The sequence below is a fragment of the Mastigoproctus giganteus genome, chromosome 12, assembly GCF_048544385.1.
Source record: "Mastigoproctus giganteus isolate SK-2022 chromosome 12, ASM4854438v1, whole genome shotgun sequence".
NCBI classification, from domain to species: domain Eukaryota; kingdom Metazoa; phylum Arthropoda; class Arachnida; order Uropygi; family Thelyphonidae; genus Mastigoproctus; species Mastigoproctus giganteus.
This window is the reverse complement of record NC_143586.1, coordinates 147,774,391-147,792,124: the sequence shown is the minus strand read 5'-3', so window position 1 is coordinate 147,792,124 and position 17,734 is coordinate 147,774,391. Positions and strand designations below refer to the sequence as shown.

General features: G+C 35.6%; 1 protein-coding gene across 1 annotated transcript in view; it reads right to left on the bottom strand.

The window, feature by feature from the left end:
- Window positions 1–2,738: 2,738 nt before the first annotated feature.
- LOC150077500 (lysosomal aspartic protease-like) overlaps window positions 2,739–17,734 on the bottom strand; it is a 137,783-nt gene continuing 122,787 nt past the window's right edge. The window contains exons 8-9 of the mRNA XM_090386387.1: window positions 10,966–11,064; window positions 2,739–3,275 (exon numbers count right to left, since the gene is read on the bottom strand). Of these exons, the coding sequence (XP_090242513.1) occupies window positions 3,114–3,275; window positions 10,966–11,064 (261 nt within the window). The 3' untranslated portion in view covers window positions 2,739–3,113. The remainder of the gene's footprint in view (window positions 3,276–10,965; window positions 11,065–17,734) is intronic.

The following is a 17,734-nucleotide window of genomic DNA, read 5'->3' as shown; positions in this document are numbered from 1 at the left end:
AAAAGAGTTAAAATCAAATAGAATTGTATTGTTATTTTTTGAAGAAATCAAATTTTCTGCCGAGTAAAGGTCCTTTATTGTATTATCACAGGGTGTTTCAAAAATGGTCAATAATTTAAAGGTGAAAAGTACATTTTTAATTTTTGGTTTCAACACAATAGGATTTTACAGATGTTACAAGATGTTCTTTCCAACACCTTTTCCCCAACATCAGGTGTTACGCTTCTGAACCTACCTACTCTTACTCCATGTGTGAAGTGCCCACGTTCTCTAAGGCGTTGATGTACCCTGATGACTGCCTGTTGGGCTGCCTTCAGTGGGAAAATGCTTTTTAGTACAAACGTGCAGCCTCGAGTGCACTGCTATTGGCTTTACCATACATGAAGAGCATGTCTGCATACTCTTCATTGCTGTAACCTCTTTCCATGTTGACTATCCTTTTACAAGTACTAGTATGCCTGCTACATCTCAGAGCATTGAGAGAGGGTGAAACAGAGAGAATGAGCATAACTTAACCTAAACAAACAAGTCCGTGGTGCATCCCAACTAGAAATGTGTAATATTTCGGAAACGATTCATGTAAGGACCTATGTTTACTAGGCTTTTTTTGCATATTGTAGTCTGTACAGTTCATCTTTAAATTATTGACCATCACTTTTCAAACACCCTGTATATCCACCCCTACTGTAAACAGTGTGAGACAAACATGGACAAATTCTGTTCTGTTTTGGAAATGGCTGATTTAATATAGAAATTGTACATATGCCAGCTCAGACTTTCACATATATAATAAAATCACCATATACAAAAATGTATCAAGAAATGTCAACACGGCAAGAAAGCATCTCATACATGTTTGAGCCAATCTATTTAGACTTGCATCATATACCAGCTCTGATCACGTATCCAGATGTAAGCATAACTTAAGAATGATGTCCCTCAGTTGTGATGTCATAAGTTTTGGTTATTGAAAATATCTTCATAAACAAATACTTTAACTTTGTTAAACTTAATGTAATGCTCGGCTTGCAGTTTATGGTGCAGTATTATTTAAATTATTACAGAATGTTATGCACTTCTTTCAAAAAAACAAACTGTAAGGTATAATTTATGTAATGAATCATATACAAGTATTATAATACAATTTGCACTAAGCAGTCAAACACTGGTGCTTTCTGAAATCATTTTCAGAATTTCAGTATAAAATGACCAACAGTTGCAATATAAAGTTTTTAACAGAACTGATTTTTGAATGGACCTTGCATGCTATTAGAATTTATTACTTGCTGTATGTAAAGATCTACAGCCTGTAGATGTTCAGTTAGCATCTATCTACTGTACCTCAATAAGTCCTTCTGTTTATAAAATGTATGGTTTACTTTAATTTTATTTACCAGAATAAATTTACTCTAACTACATATGCCTGATTAAATTTATTCTAAACTAAATATAGCAGAGAAAAGAATACAGTACGATTCCCTCTCAGAGGTAGAGTAGACGATTACTTTTGTCGGTTGTCATTGTGCAAGTAATGGTTCTTTGACATACATAGAATTTTTTTTAATATCCATTTTGGGAATATGATCATACCAGTGATATATAAATGTTTCACTGTGTGTACACGCACACATGCACACACATACTCGCTTCAAAAGTATAAGCAATTTTCAAAAATTCTAAGGTCCAAAAAGGGGGGGGGATTAAATTTTTCCTGTTTTGGATAGTTGAATTTTAAGATATAGTTATGGAGTTTTGAATGCTAAAAAAAAAAAAAAAAAAAGTTAAAAAAGAATAAACATACATGTACCCAGTATTAATAAACATGTACATGTCTGCACTTTTTGAATTTTGTATAAAAGTACAAAAATAACACTTTAATTTAAAGATGTATTGTGTGCTAGTCAAATGGTAACAGCAATTGAGAAAAGTATCACTAGAAGGAATCAGTTATACCCAGGATAGTCTTAAACAAAACTGTTTAAGAAGTTTAAATGATTACTATAAAAGAGGAGTGTTGCATCCAATGAAGTGTGACTTAAAATTGTACATAATAATTTGAAATTACTGTAAGGTTTTTTGAGGACTATTAAGTTTCAGAATTTAAGTTACACAAAAAGTTATTTCCTCATAATAAATGTTGCAATATACACTTATGGAGAAATCATAAATCCCAATTTAATTTGTAAATAAAAACAAACATTGAAGATAATGGCAGCTGTTATGTACTGTAACATTATTTAGCAATGACAATATATGTTAGTTAAATCTCATTAAAACAGATGTGGTGAAAGAATCTGGCTTAGTGATGAGTACTTTTATACTTTTACATTTCACCTTTACACTTTTCATTTATGGAAAAATACTCTTTTAGAATGAAAATGCATTTTTACACACCATTTAATGCAATTGCTCTGAATAAGACACGGTTAAAGATATCCCCATCACATACAAAAAAGATTTTCCATGTCTGATGTAGGTCTATTATCATTGATTTGACAATACTGCCCGTTAGCTAAAAATTATTGCACTACTAATCTGCTAGTCAGCTAAATATTTCTCTACAATTTAATTTCTTGTCCTACCAGGAAATGTCTAGTATAAATTTGCTAAAATAAATTGATTTCTTCATCCAAACTATGTACTGAATTTTATTCATATAATCTCATTAAAAATGAGTGTCCACATCTTAATAATAAGATATGAACAAGGTACAGTAATTATTTGTTAACAAAATGCATTTTAAATGAAATAACTCTTTCAGATATTTTGTACAGAACATTTTCAATTACAATGCTGTAACATACAGTATCACTAAACCCCTGAGCACTAAATGAATATCACACTGTTCCTTCTTCAAAAAAATAAAGGGAAGAAACATTCATGTCACAGAGATAAACTTTTAAAAAGTGAGTAAAAAAAAAAAAAATACTTCAGCTATAACTAGGAGGACGAGTTAAGTTATAAGAATCATGAACAAGAATACAAGCACTGATAACAATACATATCACTGAAATAATGCCTTGTACAATCTACTTTGGTTTTTATTTACTGTTCATAAAAAACAGCTATTCTAGTGAACTGCATTTGAGAAGGGCTAATTCAGAACGAAGAATTTAAACTGCTTCAGCAAAACCAACACGACTCTGACCATAATCAAATTCTGTATAGAATCGTCCAATAAAAACATCTCCCAAAATCCACAGAGGTCCTGCTGGCTTTGGAACATCTAATCCAAGAAATCCACTTAAACAAACAGTCTGGCCAAGTTGTGTAACCTGAAATTGAAAATCAAAGCTAGATATGTCCTTTATTTAATCAGGTATATACACACCGATGAGCCAAAACATTATGACCACCTACCTAATATGATGTTCCTCCATGTGCAGCCGAAATAGCTCTTACCCGGCAAGGCATGGATGCTATAAGATTTCGAAATGTGTCTTGTGGTATCTGGTACCAACACATAACCAGCAGATGCTTTAACTTCTGTAAGGTCCATGGTTAAGACAACAGATTTGAGTTGCTGTTCCAATGCAAAACCATAGATGCTCGATGGGAATGACATCTGGTGAATTTGGCGAGTAGAGCAATACCTGGAAGTCTTCCTCATGTTTCGCAAACCATTCTCGAACAATCCAGGCGGTGTGGTATGGTGCATTATCCTGCTGAAAGATGGCACAGCTAGAGGGGAAGACCGTTGCCATGAGAGAGTGTACCTGATCAGCAATAATGTTTAGGTAGGTGGTAGACATCAGAGTGCCCAGCACATGGATGACTGGATCCAGGGTATCCCAGCAGAATGCTGCCCAAAAGCCTGACACTGCCACCACCGGCTTGTTTTCGTCCCACAGTGCATCCAGGTGCCATCACTTCCCCAGGTAAATGATGCACACATACCTGGCCATCCACATGGTGCAACAGGAAATTTGATTCGTTGGACCAGACTACCTTTTTTCAATCACTCAAGGTCCAGCTTTGATGCTCGCATGCCCACTGTAGGCACTGTTGCCGGTGAACCATGGTTAGGATGGGCACTCTGAGTGGCTACACAACCCCGTTTTCAGCAGGGTTCGATGTACTGTGTGTTGTGACACATTACTCCCATCACCAGCAATCCAATTACCGGCGAGTTGCGCCACAGTCACCCTTCTGTTGCCATGTACCATCCAGGAGAGCCTTCACTCACCTCGAGCATCAACGAGCCATGGTCATCCAACACCTCACTGGCAGTTCGTGGGTTTTCACTCCTCAGACCACTTTCAGTAGGTACTAACTGCGGCTGACCGTGAGCAACCCACCATTTGTGCCGTTTTGGACATGCTCTAACCCAATTGTCTGGCCATTACAATTTGGCCTTTGTCAAACTTGCTTAAGTCCGCTGCCTTTCCCATCTGAAGAACAAGAGTAACATTGATTAACGGAGTTCACTATCAGGTGGTTTTTTTTTATACAGCGTCCTGACCCACGCACGTGCCGTAGTTCACGTGCAGTTGCTTCGATTTGCATAACGACTTGCTGGTCATAATGTTTTGGCTCATCGGTGTATATTTCTAATACAATTATTGTAATATGTTTTTTGAGGGTAATGAAGGTTTGGTTTTTTTTGGCGCATAGCCACTAAGGCTATAATGCACCTAGTCCGAGAGTAATGAAGTGAAAAAAATTAATCCATTATATATTTATAAATACTTGGCTTGAATGATACTGACTTTTATGTAAAAACAACATCTTTATACTGGAACCTAAGTCATAAGGAGTTGATTACTGATGCAATAAGTACTTAACGTAGTTAAAGTGATTTAACTTAAACCTTAACTCAACCCAACAGTTCCCAAATTGAAGTCACTCAAGGTACCCTTTGAGTTGTTACAAATATGGCTGTTTTGTGATGCCATAACCCTAACAAGTGAGTGTCACTAATTGATATTTTTTAATAATCTTATAGCATCTCTTTAAGAAGTATAAATCCCCTAGTTGAGAATCACTTAATCAAACAACGGCAACTGATTTCTCTGCTGTTTTATCAACTGATGAAAAGTCAAATGTTTCTAGCCTCATTTTAAACGTTTCCGTTTAAATCATATCAATAAGAACATTTAATAATCCCATAATTCCATCTGGCATAAGGAACTATGATAAAAATACCATGATTCTGAAGTTTGTGCAGCAAAGTCATTTTGGACTCTTCTAGACTATCTAATAATTCTTATACATGTACTTTTTAAGGCAAAAACATTTCATTTATCTTTTGTCTTTGAAGTCTTTTTCCCCCCCTTCTTTCTCCAGCTTTCTGTAGAGAATACAAATAACATTTACACTCTTCATTTCCTGATCATACTAGTTACAAGAACCAATTCAAGTATTCCGCTATTTTTATTAATGTTTTCGTCTATCCATTTAATACATATCAATCAGCCAAAAAATCTTGTATTTTTTGCTGTGTGTTGTCTGTTCAAAGCTTTTTTATAAAAGTTCACGGAAACAAAGATTTTATATTGATTTTTTTTCCCTTTCTAGTCAGAAATACTATATGCAGCATTTGGAAATTCAGAAGCAGTATAGTTTGCTACTTGTCTCGATTCATTTATCACCTGAGACTGGAGGAATTCTTAAGGACTTTTTCAACTGAAGTTCTAGTTAGCTGATTTCAGGCAGGAGTAAGGATTAACCTCTCATCCAAAATGTGCTCAAGGGTTTTCCACCTGTGAACACGTGATTCTACAAACATAATATTTAATAAAAATAAAAATGAAATAAAAAATTAAAGTCTATATTGATAAGAAATTTACTTAAAGATATAACTATACTGTCAGGGGTAAAGAGAAGGGATTTTGCTTTTGTGAATGTTACTACAATGGTATTAGTTTTTAAATTCTTTTCACTGGGACAAACTCATGATGCTGCCAATTGCAAATTCTAAATGGGAAGCATTCAGGGAAGTAATCACAGAAGCTACTAGACATTTCATACCAATAAACATTCAAGGATTAGTAGACCTAAACGGATGATAGATGAACTGATGAGAATAGTGGCATAGAAAAAAAAAGTGTGGTATGATTGTAACTTATCAGGGGGACAGAAACCTACAGTAAGTACAAACTAGTCTGCAATAAATTTATTAAATGGGTTAGGCAAGGAAGGCAGATTATGAACGTCTTTGGCTGAGAATACAAAGAAAAGCAGCAAATAATTCTTTGCTTATGTCACTAGAAGTGAAAAGGGTGAACTACACTGGCTGTGGTGACCTATGAGGTAGGTGAATGGTATCATACAGCAAACAAAATCACGATCAGAAGGAAATTAGAGCCCTTGGCAGAGGATGATATTGTTGGCCATAATTAGGGCATGCAGGACCACATCCACCTGTGCCATGTAGTAATATAACAGGAAATCTTCCACCCGAACTGGAAATAATACACAGAGGGTTACTGTATAATCTAATGAAGCAGATGCAGGCTACAATATTGAATTTAGCAATAAATCTGGCAAATAACATAAAAGAAAAGAAACAAATCTGCAAAAACTCCACAGAGTGACATTAGCATTAGTAGAGGCATATGATGCAAGAAAGCAAGCTTATTCAGCATCAGCCAAAAAAAAAAAAAAAAAACACACCACTCCCATTTCACCCCTCCATTCGCTCGAAATACCTGTCCAGTTGAGCCTTAAATTTGTTTAGGCTATCAACTTCAACAACAAGTGATGGAAGTCGGTTCCACCAACCAACCACCCGCTGGCCAAAGGCAAATTTCCGCACATCTATCCGACATCCGTCCTTCCTCAATTTGAATTTATGCCTTCTGAGCTGATTATTCTGAGCAAGATGAAGAATCCCATCGGCATTGAGCATGCTCAAACCATTCAAACCATTATACACCTCTATCAGATCACCTCGCCGGTGCCTAGTCTCCAGACTCTGTAATTTGCAAAACTTAAGCCTTTCTTCGTAAGAGCAACCCTTTGTTCCATTCACTAATCTTGTTGCCCTTCTCTGTACCTGTTCCAGCAGCTCTACATTCTTCTTGAAATGAGGCCTCCAGACCTGTATACAGTACTCAAGATGTGGCCTAACCATTGCCTTATACAAGGGAATAATCACCTCCTTATCCCTGCTAGAAAAATTCCTGTATATCATTGACAAGACACCATGAGCTACTCTTGCAGCTCGTCTGCACTGCTCAGAGAACTTCATATCTGCCTGCACAATTACCCCCAGGTCCTTTTCATTCTCCACCACTGTCAGTGTAGTACCGCAGAGTTGATACGTTGCTCTGGGGTTACTGTTTCCCATATGTAGTACTTTACATTTGTCAATGTTAAACTTCATTTGCCACCTCTCAGCCCATCTGTTCAACCTTTCCAGATCCTGTTGCAGCAGCATAGCGTCAGTGGTGTCCTTAACAACCCTGCCAACCTTTGTATCATCTGCAAACTTGGACATTAAACTTGATATCCCATCATCAATATCATTCATAAACACCGAAAACAACAACGGACCCAACACTGAACCCTGAGGAACTCCACGTTGAGCAGTGTCCATTGATTACCACTCTCTGTCTTCTGCCACTCAACCATCCCCTTATCCATAGCAATTTGCCTCCAATGCCACACTGCTCCAATTTGTGCAGCAGTCTTCCATGTGCAACAGTATCAAAAGCCTTTCTAAGATCCAAATATATAATATCAAAGTTATTCCCTGCATCCAGTTCTTTTGTGACTACATCATAGTATCCAATCAAATTGGTCAGGCAAGACCTGCCCTTAACAAAACCATGCTGCGTCTGAGCTATAACTGAATTCTTGTCTAGATGATCCTGCAGTGCTTCTTTAACCAGTGCCTCCATTAATTTACCTGGAACAGAAGTTAAACTAACAGGTCTATAATTACTTGTGTCAGCCTTTGATCCTACTTTGTGAATTGGGGTTACATTTGCACATCTCCAGTCTATGGGTACCTCCCCTGAGTCCAAAGAAGCTCTCATAATTATGGCTAGGGGTTTGCTTACTTCCTTTGCTGCCTCCTTTAATATAACTGGATAGATCCCATCCACCCCAGGTGCCTTTTTTATGTTTATCCTCAACAATCTCTCCTCCACTTTCCTCTCAGTTATTACAAAATCATCCAGCTCACTGCCAATGTTTACTTTACCTACATCATTCTCCTTCCTGAATTCCTGAGATTAATAACTTAAACTTTAGAAAATTTCCTTAGTTTGCATCTGGGTTGAAATGTTACCTACCTTATCACTGGTCATGGACCATTCAATCAGAAACTCCATTCACAGGGTTTGGCAGATTCCTCACACTGCTCATGTGGAGAAGTGTCTTGGGAACATGTCCTGCACGCTTGCCCTGACTGACTTCCTGAGGAATTTGTTGATATCAAAGGTAGGGCCATTACCAAGAGGAGAAGAATCCTAGCTACTGAGAAATTGGATCATTCCAGGAAATTGTAAGAATCAGGCAAGATTTTAAGACATGTGTAAGGATAGCTGAAGTTATGGGGGGGAATGAAAGTAGAAGAGAAAGTTAAAGAAGCTAGGCATCCTGATTGGCAAGGTAAGGAAGTGGCATGGGTATCCTCCCTATAGTGGGCCCTTCCATTATCAGGAGGGAAGGAGAGGAAAAACAGTACTAGGGCAACGGAGCCTCAGTTGGGGGGGAAGCAATGAGCATCACTATAGACCATGGGAGTGCATTTGAAGCATCCCACAGCAAGAAGCCTGCTGCCTGCAAATATTCCACTCCAGGACACTCTCCTAGTGTCAGCATTTCCTACCCAGGTATAGGATTGGCTCCTTATTTCTTTGAGGGGTTCTCCTGGAGGAATGATGCTATGGTTTTCTTTGCTGCCGATTCTTCTATACTGTATTCATACTGAATTTCCTTGTGGCAATCTTCACTACAAGAAATAACAGCTTAAAACAGGAGCGATGTATGTATACTCAGCATATTCCAGCCATCCAGCAACTACTAATCACCCAGTAGACTGTCTATTCTACAATAGACAATAGATTCTACTGTTGTAGAATCTATTGTCTACAACAGTAGAATTTACTGTTGTAGACAACAGATCTTTGCTGAATGAATGTTCATCACCAAACATGGTGATGAACACTCATTCAGCAAAGTGGATTCCATTAATAGGCCAGACAAACAATATAATCCTACATTACACTACATACCACTCACACTATCTGACTTTTACAGGGTACTGTAAACAAAACAAGAGAACTGATTGCAAAGTTGTGGGAAACCACCAGTGCCACTTGACCCTGAACACTATGTACTATCCTCTTCAAGGGGATGTGATTTTTCCCTTTCTTGCCAGATGCCATTTCATTTTCCCAAATGTTCTGCTTCTTGAGAATAGCAACACACTGTGAAACTATGCTACACAATCACTTTTGTTACTCAGTCTGCAACAAAAAAATTATCACTGCATTTTACGAAGTATATTAAATATACTCTGTATTCAATACCCAATATTTTAGGAAATATTGGGTATCAAGAGTGTCAAAAGATCTCAGAGACCACTTGACATTCTTGATACTGGAGCACTGTCAGTTGTAAGTGTTGCATGCTTATTCTGCCCACAATTTGTAATCAAGTGGGTTCAAACAAGTTTCCAGAGCCCCAACTCAGAACTTCATGAACTGAGAAGTTTGCAAATCGCTGCTGGGCTGTCTTTCAACTGAAGTATTGAAATATTGCAGCTAGAAATACTCAGTTTGCTTAAAGAGTATCATCCAGACACTTCCTTCTCTAGGTCTCTTACACCTTTTCAGAGAAATGCAGCACTGTAGGCATAGGTGATTCCCACCCACCACACACAAAACTGAAGCTGGTTAGTTGGTTGTTCAAGAGTTTTTTGATGCATCAACCTCACAATCATAATATGTTAGTACTTTCGTCAAAAAATCACATCATTGACAAAACAGAGACAAGATGAGCATGACTTTTATATATTCTGAGGAAAGAAGAAATCTGGTTTCAGTTCTACGTTCATATAGGTAGCACAGTGGTTATGGTTATCATCTTCTCACATCATGTGGAAAAGGCTTGGATCTGAATTCTATCAATGACAGGAAGAGTTTTTTTTGCATGCATGTTAGTCTGTATTGGGAGAGGCTGCGAGATTACCACCTTTTTGTCCAGCAAAGTAGACAAACTGACCAGAGAACGTGTGGAATTTACAAACAAAATACACTTAGGTGTATTTTGCTTGTAAATGCCACATGTTCCACAATTCCTTTAACTTGAGAGTATTGCTTCAGTTCTGCAATTGTTTTCCCCACAGCTTACAAACAGCTATGGGCAAACCATTATGAAAATTATGCAAAAAATTTGTTTCTCAAACCATTCTTCAATAATTAAAATTTTTTATTAAAAAAAAAAAAAAGAAAAAAGTGCAGTTATTTGCATGCCAGTGAAGTAGCTGTTTTGCTTAATAGTTTCAAATTTTCCCACAAGAGATGGTCAACACATAGCCCATATTTCTGCAGTAATCCTTCATTCTTAGATCTAATTTAATTAACTGCAATATGTCCCTAATTGAGGTACTCAAACACATTTTAGGACATAACTCATTTATAAATACATTTTACATCCTATTTGGTTGCTATGTGAAGTGCAAAAAGTATCCATAATGTCTCTAGGTAGTTACACAAATCAAATGCACAATCACAGTGACATTCCATATTATGCTATCAAACAGTGAATGAATGAATGTATGTATTTGCTTTTATATTAGTTAATAAAAACATTAAGGGAACACTTCATGTATCAGAAAAATAAGTTCTATTACTTCCAATACTTGAAACGATGCTGAATCCAGAATCACTGTCCCATTATACATGCAAAAACTGACTATAAGATCTCTGGAATGAACAAAAAAAAAAAAAAAAAAAAAAAAAAGGCAAATAACTGTTTTCCCATAAAATACAAAACTTTAATTGAACTTACTTTTAATACATAATCAGATCCTTTGAGAGTATAGTCTCGTCCTCCAAGAGTTAAAGTGATATCAGGCAGTTTAGGGATCAAATTGCAGTCAATCATGTACTATAAATAATATTACAAAAGAATACATTTTTAATAAATCTAGACTCATATCCATTAAATCATTTACTTTTGATAATCTAAAGTCTTTCTAGCATACAATTTGAAACAATACAATAACTGCACAATACAATACAATACTATACAATATTTAGTGCTAAAAGCTATTGTTTAATCTGAGGATTGGGAGGACATTCAGTACAGTACTATGTAAATATATTATCTACACTGCAGACTGGTACATTGTATTTCTGAAAACTATGTAATAATGAAAACTCATGTGGCTAGTAATTGTAAATCTTGCCTGTTTTTGGAGAGAAGGAGGGTGGGGGGAACTATAACTATGGCCAGAGATAAAGTAGAAAGTTTGATTAATTTAATAAATGTAATTTGTTTTCCAACCTATGAAAGTAGTTACCCTGTTTTATAGGAACTGAATTTCAAATAAATTTTCTTTCCAATGACAAAACAGGAGGATACAAGCCTGTTTTTCTTATGTACCAAATCTACAGATTAGTACTTTTTATTATTATTTTTTTTTATTTAGTACAGTTAAACTTGTTTGAAGTGACTATGGATATTATAAGAACCTAGCTATAATGTGACAGTTAAGTCAGTTAAAAAATCTCCATATAAATTCTGTCATTTTACCTTGGTTACAATGTCATTTCAAAATTTCACACTTTCTGCAATGATGTCAAATTCTCCAGTGAACAGATCAGAAATAGTCCACTGGTGTTGCATTTTTGAGTGGTAACTTACTGTATAGAGTCTCAGATATTGTGTATTTAAAGATGGAAGAACCTCTAGGCTCTTCCATCTTTAAATTAAGAACAAATAAAAAGGGTTAAACACAAAGATGAAATTAACAAGGCTTTTCAAACTTCTTTCAGGAAGTAATGTAATAAATTAAAATTCATAATTGTGTCATATTGTCATATGTTTTGATACTGATATTCATTATGTCAGGGCATTTGACTTTCTTAAGACAGGAACCAAAACATAAATACTGAAGGTTGCAGGCCATATGGATTCTCATGGGAAGCAGGCCACAAGAACAGTGGCCTTACCTTTAATTATACATCTTTCGAATTAAATTTAATTTTTGTTAGCAACGTTTCTATTTAAAGTTTAATTTTTTCCATTTAATAATTAAATAGAAAAATCCAACAATTCAATTATTATATAACACCTAACATTCTTATTATTTGGTTATACAATAAGACCTTGGGGATACGTTCCAAGACCTACCATGGATGGCTGAAACCGCAGATATAAGCAAACACCTGCTGATCCCATATATAACGTGATTTTCTTGAACATACATACGTATAATAAAGTTTAATTGATAAATTAAACACACAGTAAGACATTACCATTTACCAGGACACTTCAAGACTCCAACTTTCAAAAAAAAAAAAAAAAAAAAAAAAAAAAAGATCAAAAATCATAAAGTTCAAGTAATAACTAGAATAGGTATAAACAGATGTTTTGCAAGTCGTAAATAAGTTACAAGAACTGGCGTTATAAGTCATCATTGGGAGATTAGTGTACCTATTATCTTGCAACCCCCGCTGTCAAAAAAACACAAAAAAAAAAGACCAACAAATGTTTAGTTTGATTTAGTGCGTTGCATTGACTGTTGCGTTCCGTTACACCGCAAAAGGACAAATTTTGTTTCGTTATTTATGTCAGGGACGTCGGTTTTTTTTTTTTCCCCGTTTAGAAATTGCTAAAATGATGGGCAAATGCAAGAGTTGTGCTTTCAAATTAAACAAAACCTTGAAATTATTCAAAAGTTTGAAAACGGCGCATCCATTAAATTCTTAAAGAACTATTATAGTGTTAATGACCAAACCATACGCACATGTAAAAAATAAAGGGAAGCATCGTGTTGGACACGCGAGTAGTAACGTGGTTAACTGCGAGTAACTGAAAAAGTGGATACGGGGGCACAACTGTAATAATATTATTAAATAGTGAGGAAAATACAAATATCAAAAGAAAGCAAATACAGAAAAATCAAATACTATTAAAAATAAATACTTTCAAAAGTTAGTGGTAAAATTAATTTGTGACACTCCAATTTTAAACTTAACAGGCAGGCAATTCCTGTTATTATGCAGGATTCTGAAAAAAATGGTGTGTAGTAGAAATAATAATAATAAAATTTTTTATTCACAAAATTTTTACACGGATATAATTCCTGTTACAGGCATCCAGAGGAATCTAACAATCTAATTGGAGACATTAATTATATTTATATACAAACTGCTTAGAATATCCATTGAATACATAAATCATAGCGAATATGCACACTATTATATTATATGAATGCACACTGTTATATGAATATAACAGTCATGGACAGGTTCCCCAAAATCTATAAATTACACTACTCTGCATTTTCAAAAATATTCACTGACATTTTCTCAGAAAGGGTGTTTTTCAATCATTTTCTAATTGCTGATTTCAAAAATTACTTCCATTTGTATCCATCACATCAAGTTTCTTTAAAAATCATAAAAGAAAATTTGATTATTTGCAAATTTTTATTAATTTTGGCAGAAAACTTTTGTGCACTGAAATAACAAAATGCTACTTTTACCAGACTTTTATATTTAAATACATGTTTAAAATACTATTAAAAAGGGCAATGTGGTAAAAAGTCCACTAAACCCACACCTCTCATTTTAAAAAATGATCAATGATCAATCAAATTTTCGTTTCTTTGATTTTTCTTACAGATCTTTCTACTACACAGTACCTCTTCGGCATCCAGCAATAGTCAGCCATCATGTTGACATTCTACCTCCCCTGTTACCTCATCTCCATGTCTTTAATGTCCTGGTGAAACCTCTCATGTTGCAGCCCAACTTCTTGAAGTTTTCCAACATATTTTCAAATGTATGTCCAGATCCTTACTGTTCTCTAAGAAGTTCTCAACAACAAACCTGAAGTTAATCCATGCCTGTTTTTCTATTTTATTCATAGTTCCCTCAAAATCTCAGTCCTTCATCAGTTTAGGAATTTCAGGTCCACCAAAAATACCTTGTTTTAGCTTCTCTGGGGTAATCGATGGAATTCAGTATAAAGGTAGTTGAAGTAGGGACCTTCCTGAGGTAAAAAACTTTCACAAACTGTTTCATCAAACCCAGTCTGATATACAAGGTGGAAAAAAAGGACAGTTTTTGGGTCTACCAGTGGTTTATGAACTATGTTCTTTGACCCACACAATAAACTCCCCTCTTTGGCCAGACCTCGGACGTCCCAGTGCTTACACCTTTCTCGACTGTCCCACTCACACAAAAAGCAAGGCATTTTGGTGTAGCCAGATTCCACAATCTCGAAGCTTCAATATAGGTTGGGCAAACTTTACATGGAGACCACTTTTGTCACCAAGTTTCATTCCAAAATAAGCACAATATGCATTTTTCACAAATTCTGTAATATCTTACCTCTGCTTGAGGATTACATAACTTCCACAAATACAACAAAGTAAGTTCAGATTAAACACTTGAAGACATTTTACTCACTTTTCAGTACAAGTTTGACAAGATAACCTCAAAAATAAACTGAGCTTACACTGAAACACTGCTGCATGGAGCTCTCAGGATCACTAAACAAATGAGTGAAGGCAGTGTTGCCAACATGTGAAGATTTAATTTCTGTACAAATTCCCACCATTTACTCCTAACTTTATACATTCAATAATATAACCCATGATATCAACTTAGGTGATTTGTATGTGATAGAAAAAAAAACAAATAACATTCCTGAAATCTGTGTGAAAAACTGAGCTAAAAACAGCTATTAGTTTATAAACATTTAAAACCATGCAGAGTAGTATTATCATTACTTACCCCATTCTCAAACTTATTTTGAACAATACAGTACATAGTACACTGATTGGTAAATAACACATTAACAAGTTATTTCTCAAATAACTTTGTATCGTCCAAGTTTGCAGATGATACGAAGGTTGGCAGGGTTGTCAAGGACACTACTGACACTATGCTGCTGCAACAGGATCTGGAAAGGTTGAGCAGATGGGCTGAGAGGTGGCAAATGAAGTTTAACATTGACAAATGTAAAGTACTACATATGGGAAACAGCAACCCCAGAGCAACGTATCAACTCTGTGGTACTACACTGACAGTGGTAGAGAATGAAAGGGACCTGGGGGTGGTTGTGCAGGCAGATATGAAGTTATCTGAGCAGTGCAGACGGGCTGCAAGAGTAGCTCATGGTGTCAATGATATATAGGAATTTTTCTAGCAGGGATAAGGAGGTGATTATTCCCTTGTATAAGGCAATGGTCAGGCCACACCTAGAGTACTGTATACAGGCCTAGAGACCTCATTTCAAGAAGGATGTAGAGCTGCTGGAACGAGTACAGAGAAGGGCAACAAGATTAGTGAATGGAACAAAGGGGTGCTCTTACGAAGAAAGGCTTAAGTTTTGCGAATTACAGTGTCTGGAGACTAGGCAGCAGCGAGGTGATCTGATAGAGGTGTACAAAGCCTTGAATGGTTTGAGCATGCTCAATGCTGATGGGATTCTTCCTCTTGCTCAGAATAATCACCTGAGAGGGCATAAATTCAAATTGAGGAAAGACAGATGTAGGATAGATGTGCGGAAATTTGCCTTTAGCCAGCGGGTGGTTGGTAGGTGGAACAGACTTCCATCCCTTGTCGTGGAAGTTGATAGCCTAAATAAGTTTAAGGCTCGGCTGGACAGGTATTTCGAATGAACAGAGGGGTGAAGTGGTTATTTTTTATTTATTTATTTTACTTTAATTTTTTTGGCTGATGCTGCATAAGCTTGCTTTCTTGCATCAAATGCCTCTACTAATGCTAATGCTAAATAACTCAAAAGTTATTTCTGATGGCTAATTTTTCTTGAAGGAAAGGGAAGGGGGTTCTTCTTGCACTGGGGCCAGCGTTTTTAAGGAATTTTTTTTATCTTCTAAAATAAATCTGTAACTACATATCAGATCATCTAATTTTCTTTTAAACTGCTTCAATATCGAGATCCTTGTCAGAAACCATATATGCCAAAACTTTAAAACTTCCATTTTTATTTCAATGTTTTAACACTTTCCGTTTTTCTTAACACTATCACCTTTTTTTATTATTTTTTTTTGCATTCATCTTTTACAGCAAGAGTAGTAACATCTTTTACAGTAAGATGTAGTATACATAGGAACTATGTATAAATATTTACACACAAAATATATAACATATCAAAATATGCAATGTGTACTCATGGACAACCATACTCTGTAATGATGCTGGTGACAGTATTAACATGACAATATGTGGGTTTCTACCTATAACTTTGAATTTTTGTGGTAATGGTAGAAAATGTCAAATAAATATGTATAACTTGAAATGTGCATTGTAAAATGATACATTATAGCAAGATGAACAATGTAACACTTAGGGGATGCCTACACGGATACAGTCTGCATGTAGCTTATAGGTTGAAGACTCTTGAGTTAATGTCATCAAGTGTCCACAAATCAGAAATAGTATACAAATGATATACAAGTGGTAATTGTGTCTTCACACTTATTGCTTCTGAAATACAAAGCTTAGTGACTGTTCTGTTATGCTGTAATTCAGATGGCAGTACAAAATTGGTAAGTTTTCCAAGCCAAGATGTTTTAAAGAAGTTAACCAACTTCCCTGTAATTATAAGGCCAATAGAAGTGCTTGGCTTATGGTCACAATTTTTCAGATTTGGTTATCAAAAGTGGACAGAAGAATGGCTTCAGAAAAAAAAGGAACATTTTGATGATTCTAGATCATTGTACATGACATTCTGCCGAGACACTTAAGTTGACATATATATGGCTGTTGTTTTTATCTCCCAATACCACCAGTTTTATGCAGCCACTGAATCAAGGCATTATTTATAACCTCAAGAGAGCATACAGAGCTGCCTAATAAGGTACTTGCTGTGCAACAAAGGAGGAGGGAACAATTTGCAGCCAAATTGGAATGCCTTGGATATAATACATAATCTTGTTATTGCTTGGGACAGTATTGCATCAAGTTTAACAATCAACTGCTTCAGAGAGAATATCACTGAAAAACATGGTCCAGCAGACGAATGTTATAGCAACATTGAGGAATGGGGGAATTGAAGGAGCATATGGATTTTGTCGGCGAATCCGAAGAGTTTGTGAAGGTGGATGATGAAGTTGCTACCAACAACAACACCAACACCAGAAGAGCTGCTGAGCACTAAACAAAAGGATGTTTTTATTACCAGCGACAGTGAAGAAGTGCACGCACATCTAAAACAAATGCCCAAAATGCATTGAGCATAATAGAGAATGTGTTGGCCTGCAGTAACGATAAAGAAAAAACTATTGCATATAGGAGAAAAACTGTGCAAACAACACTGAATTCTTTCTTTAAATTATATTAATTTATTAAAAAGTTAAAGGTTTGTATGTCTTATTTATATTAAGATTGCAATTCTTTTTACTGTGATGCTAAAATATTGTATATATCAAAATATATACTGTACAATATTTTCATTTCCATTAATTGCTTTTCTCTTAGTTTATCTTACAAATAAAATAAAATCTTTAAAAAATGTGTTATTCCTATTACTGTATTGTTAGACAAGGCTTTTGTTTTTATTAAATTTAAATTAATTT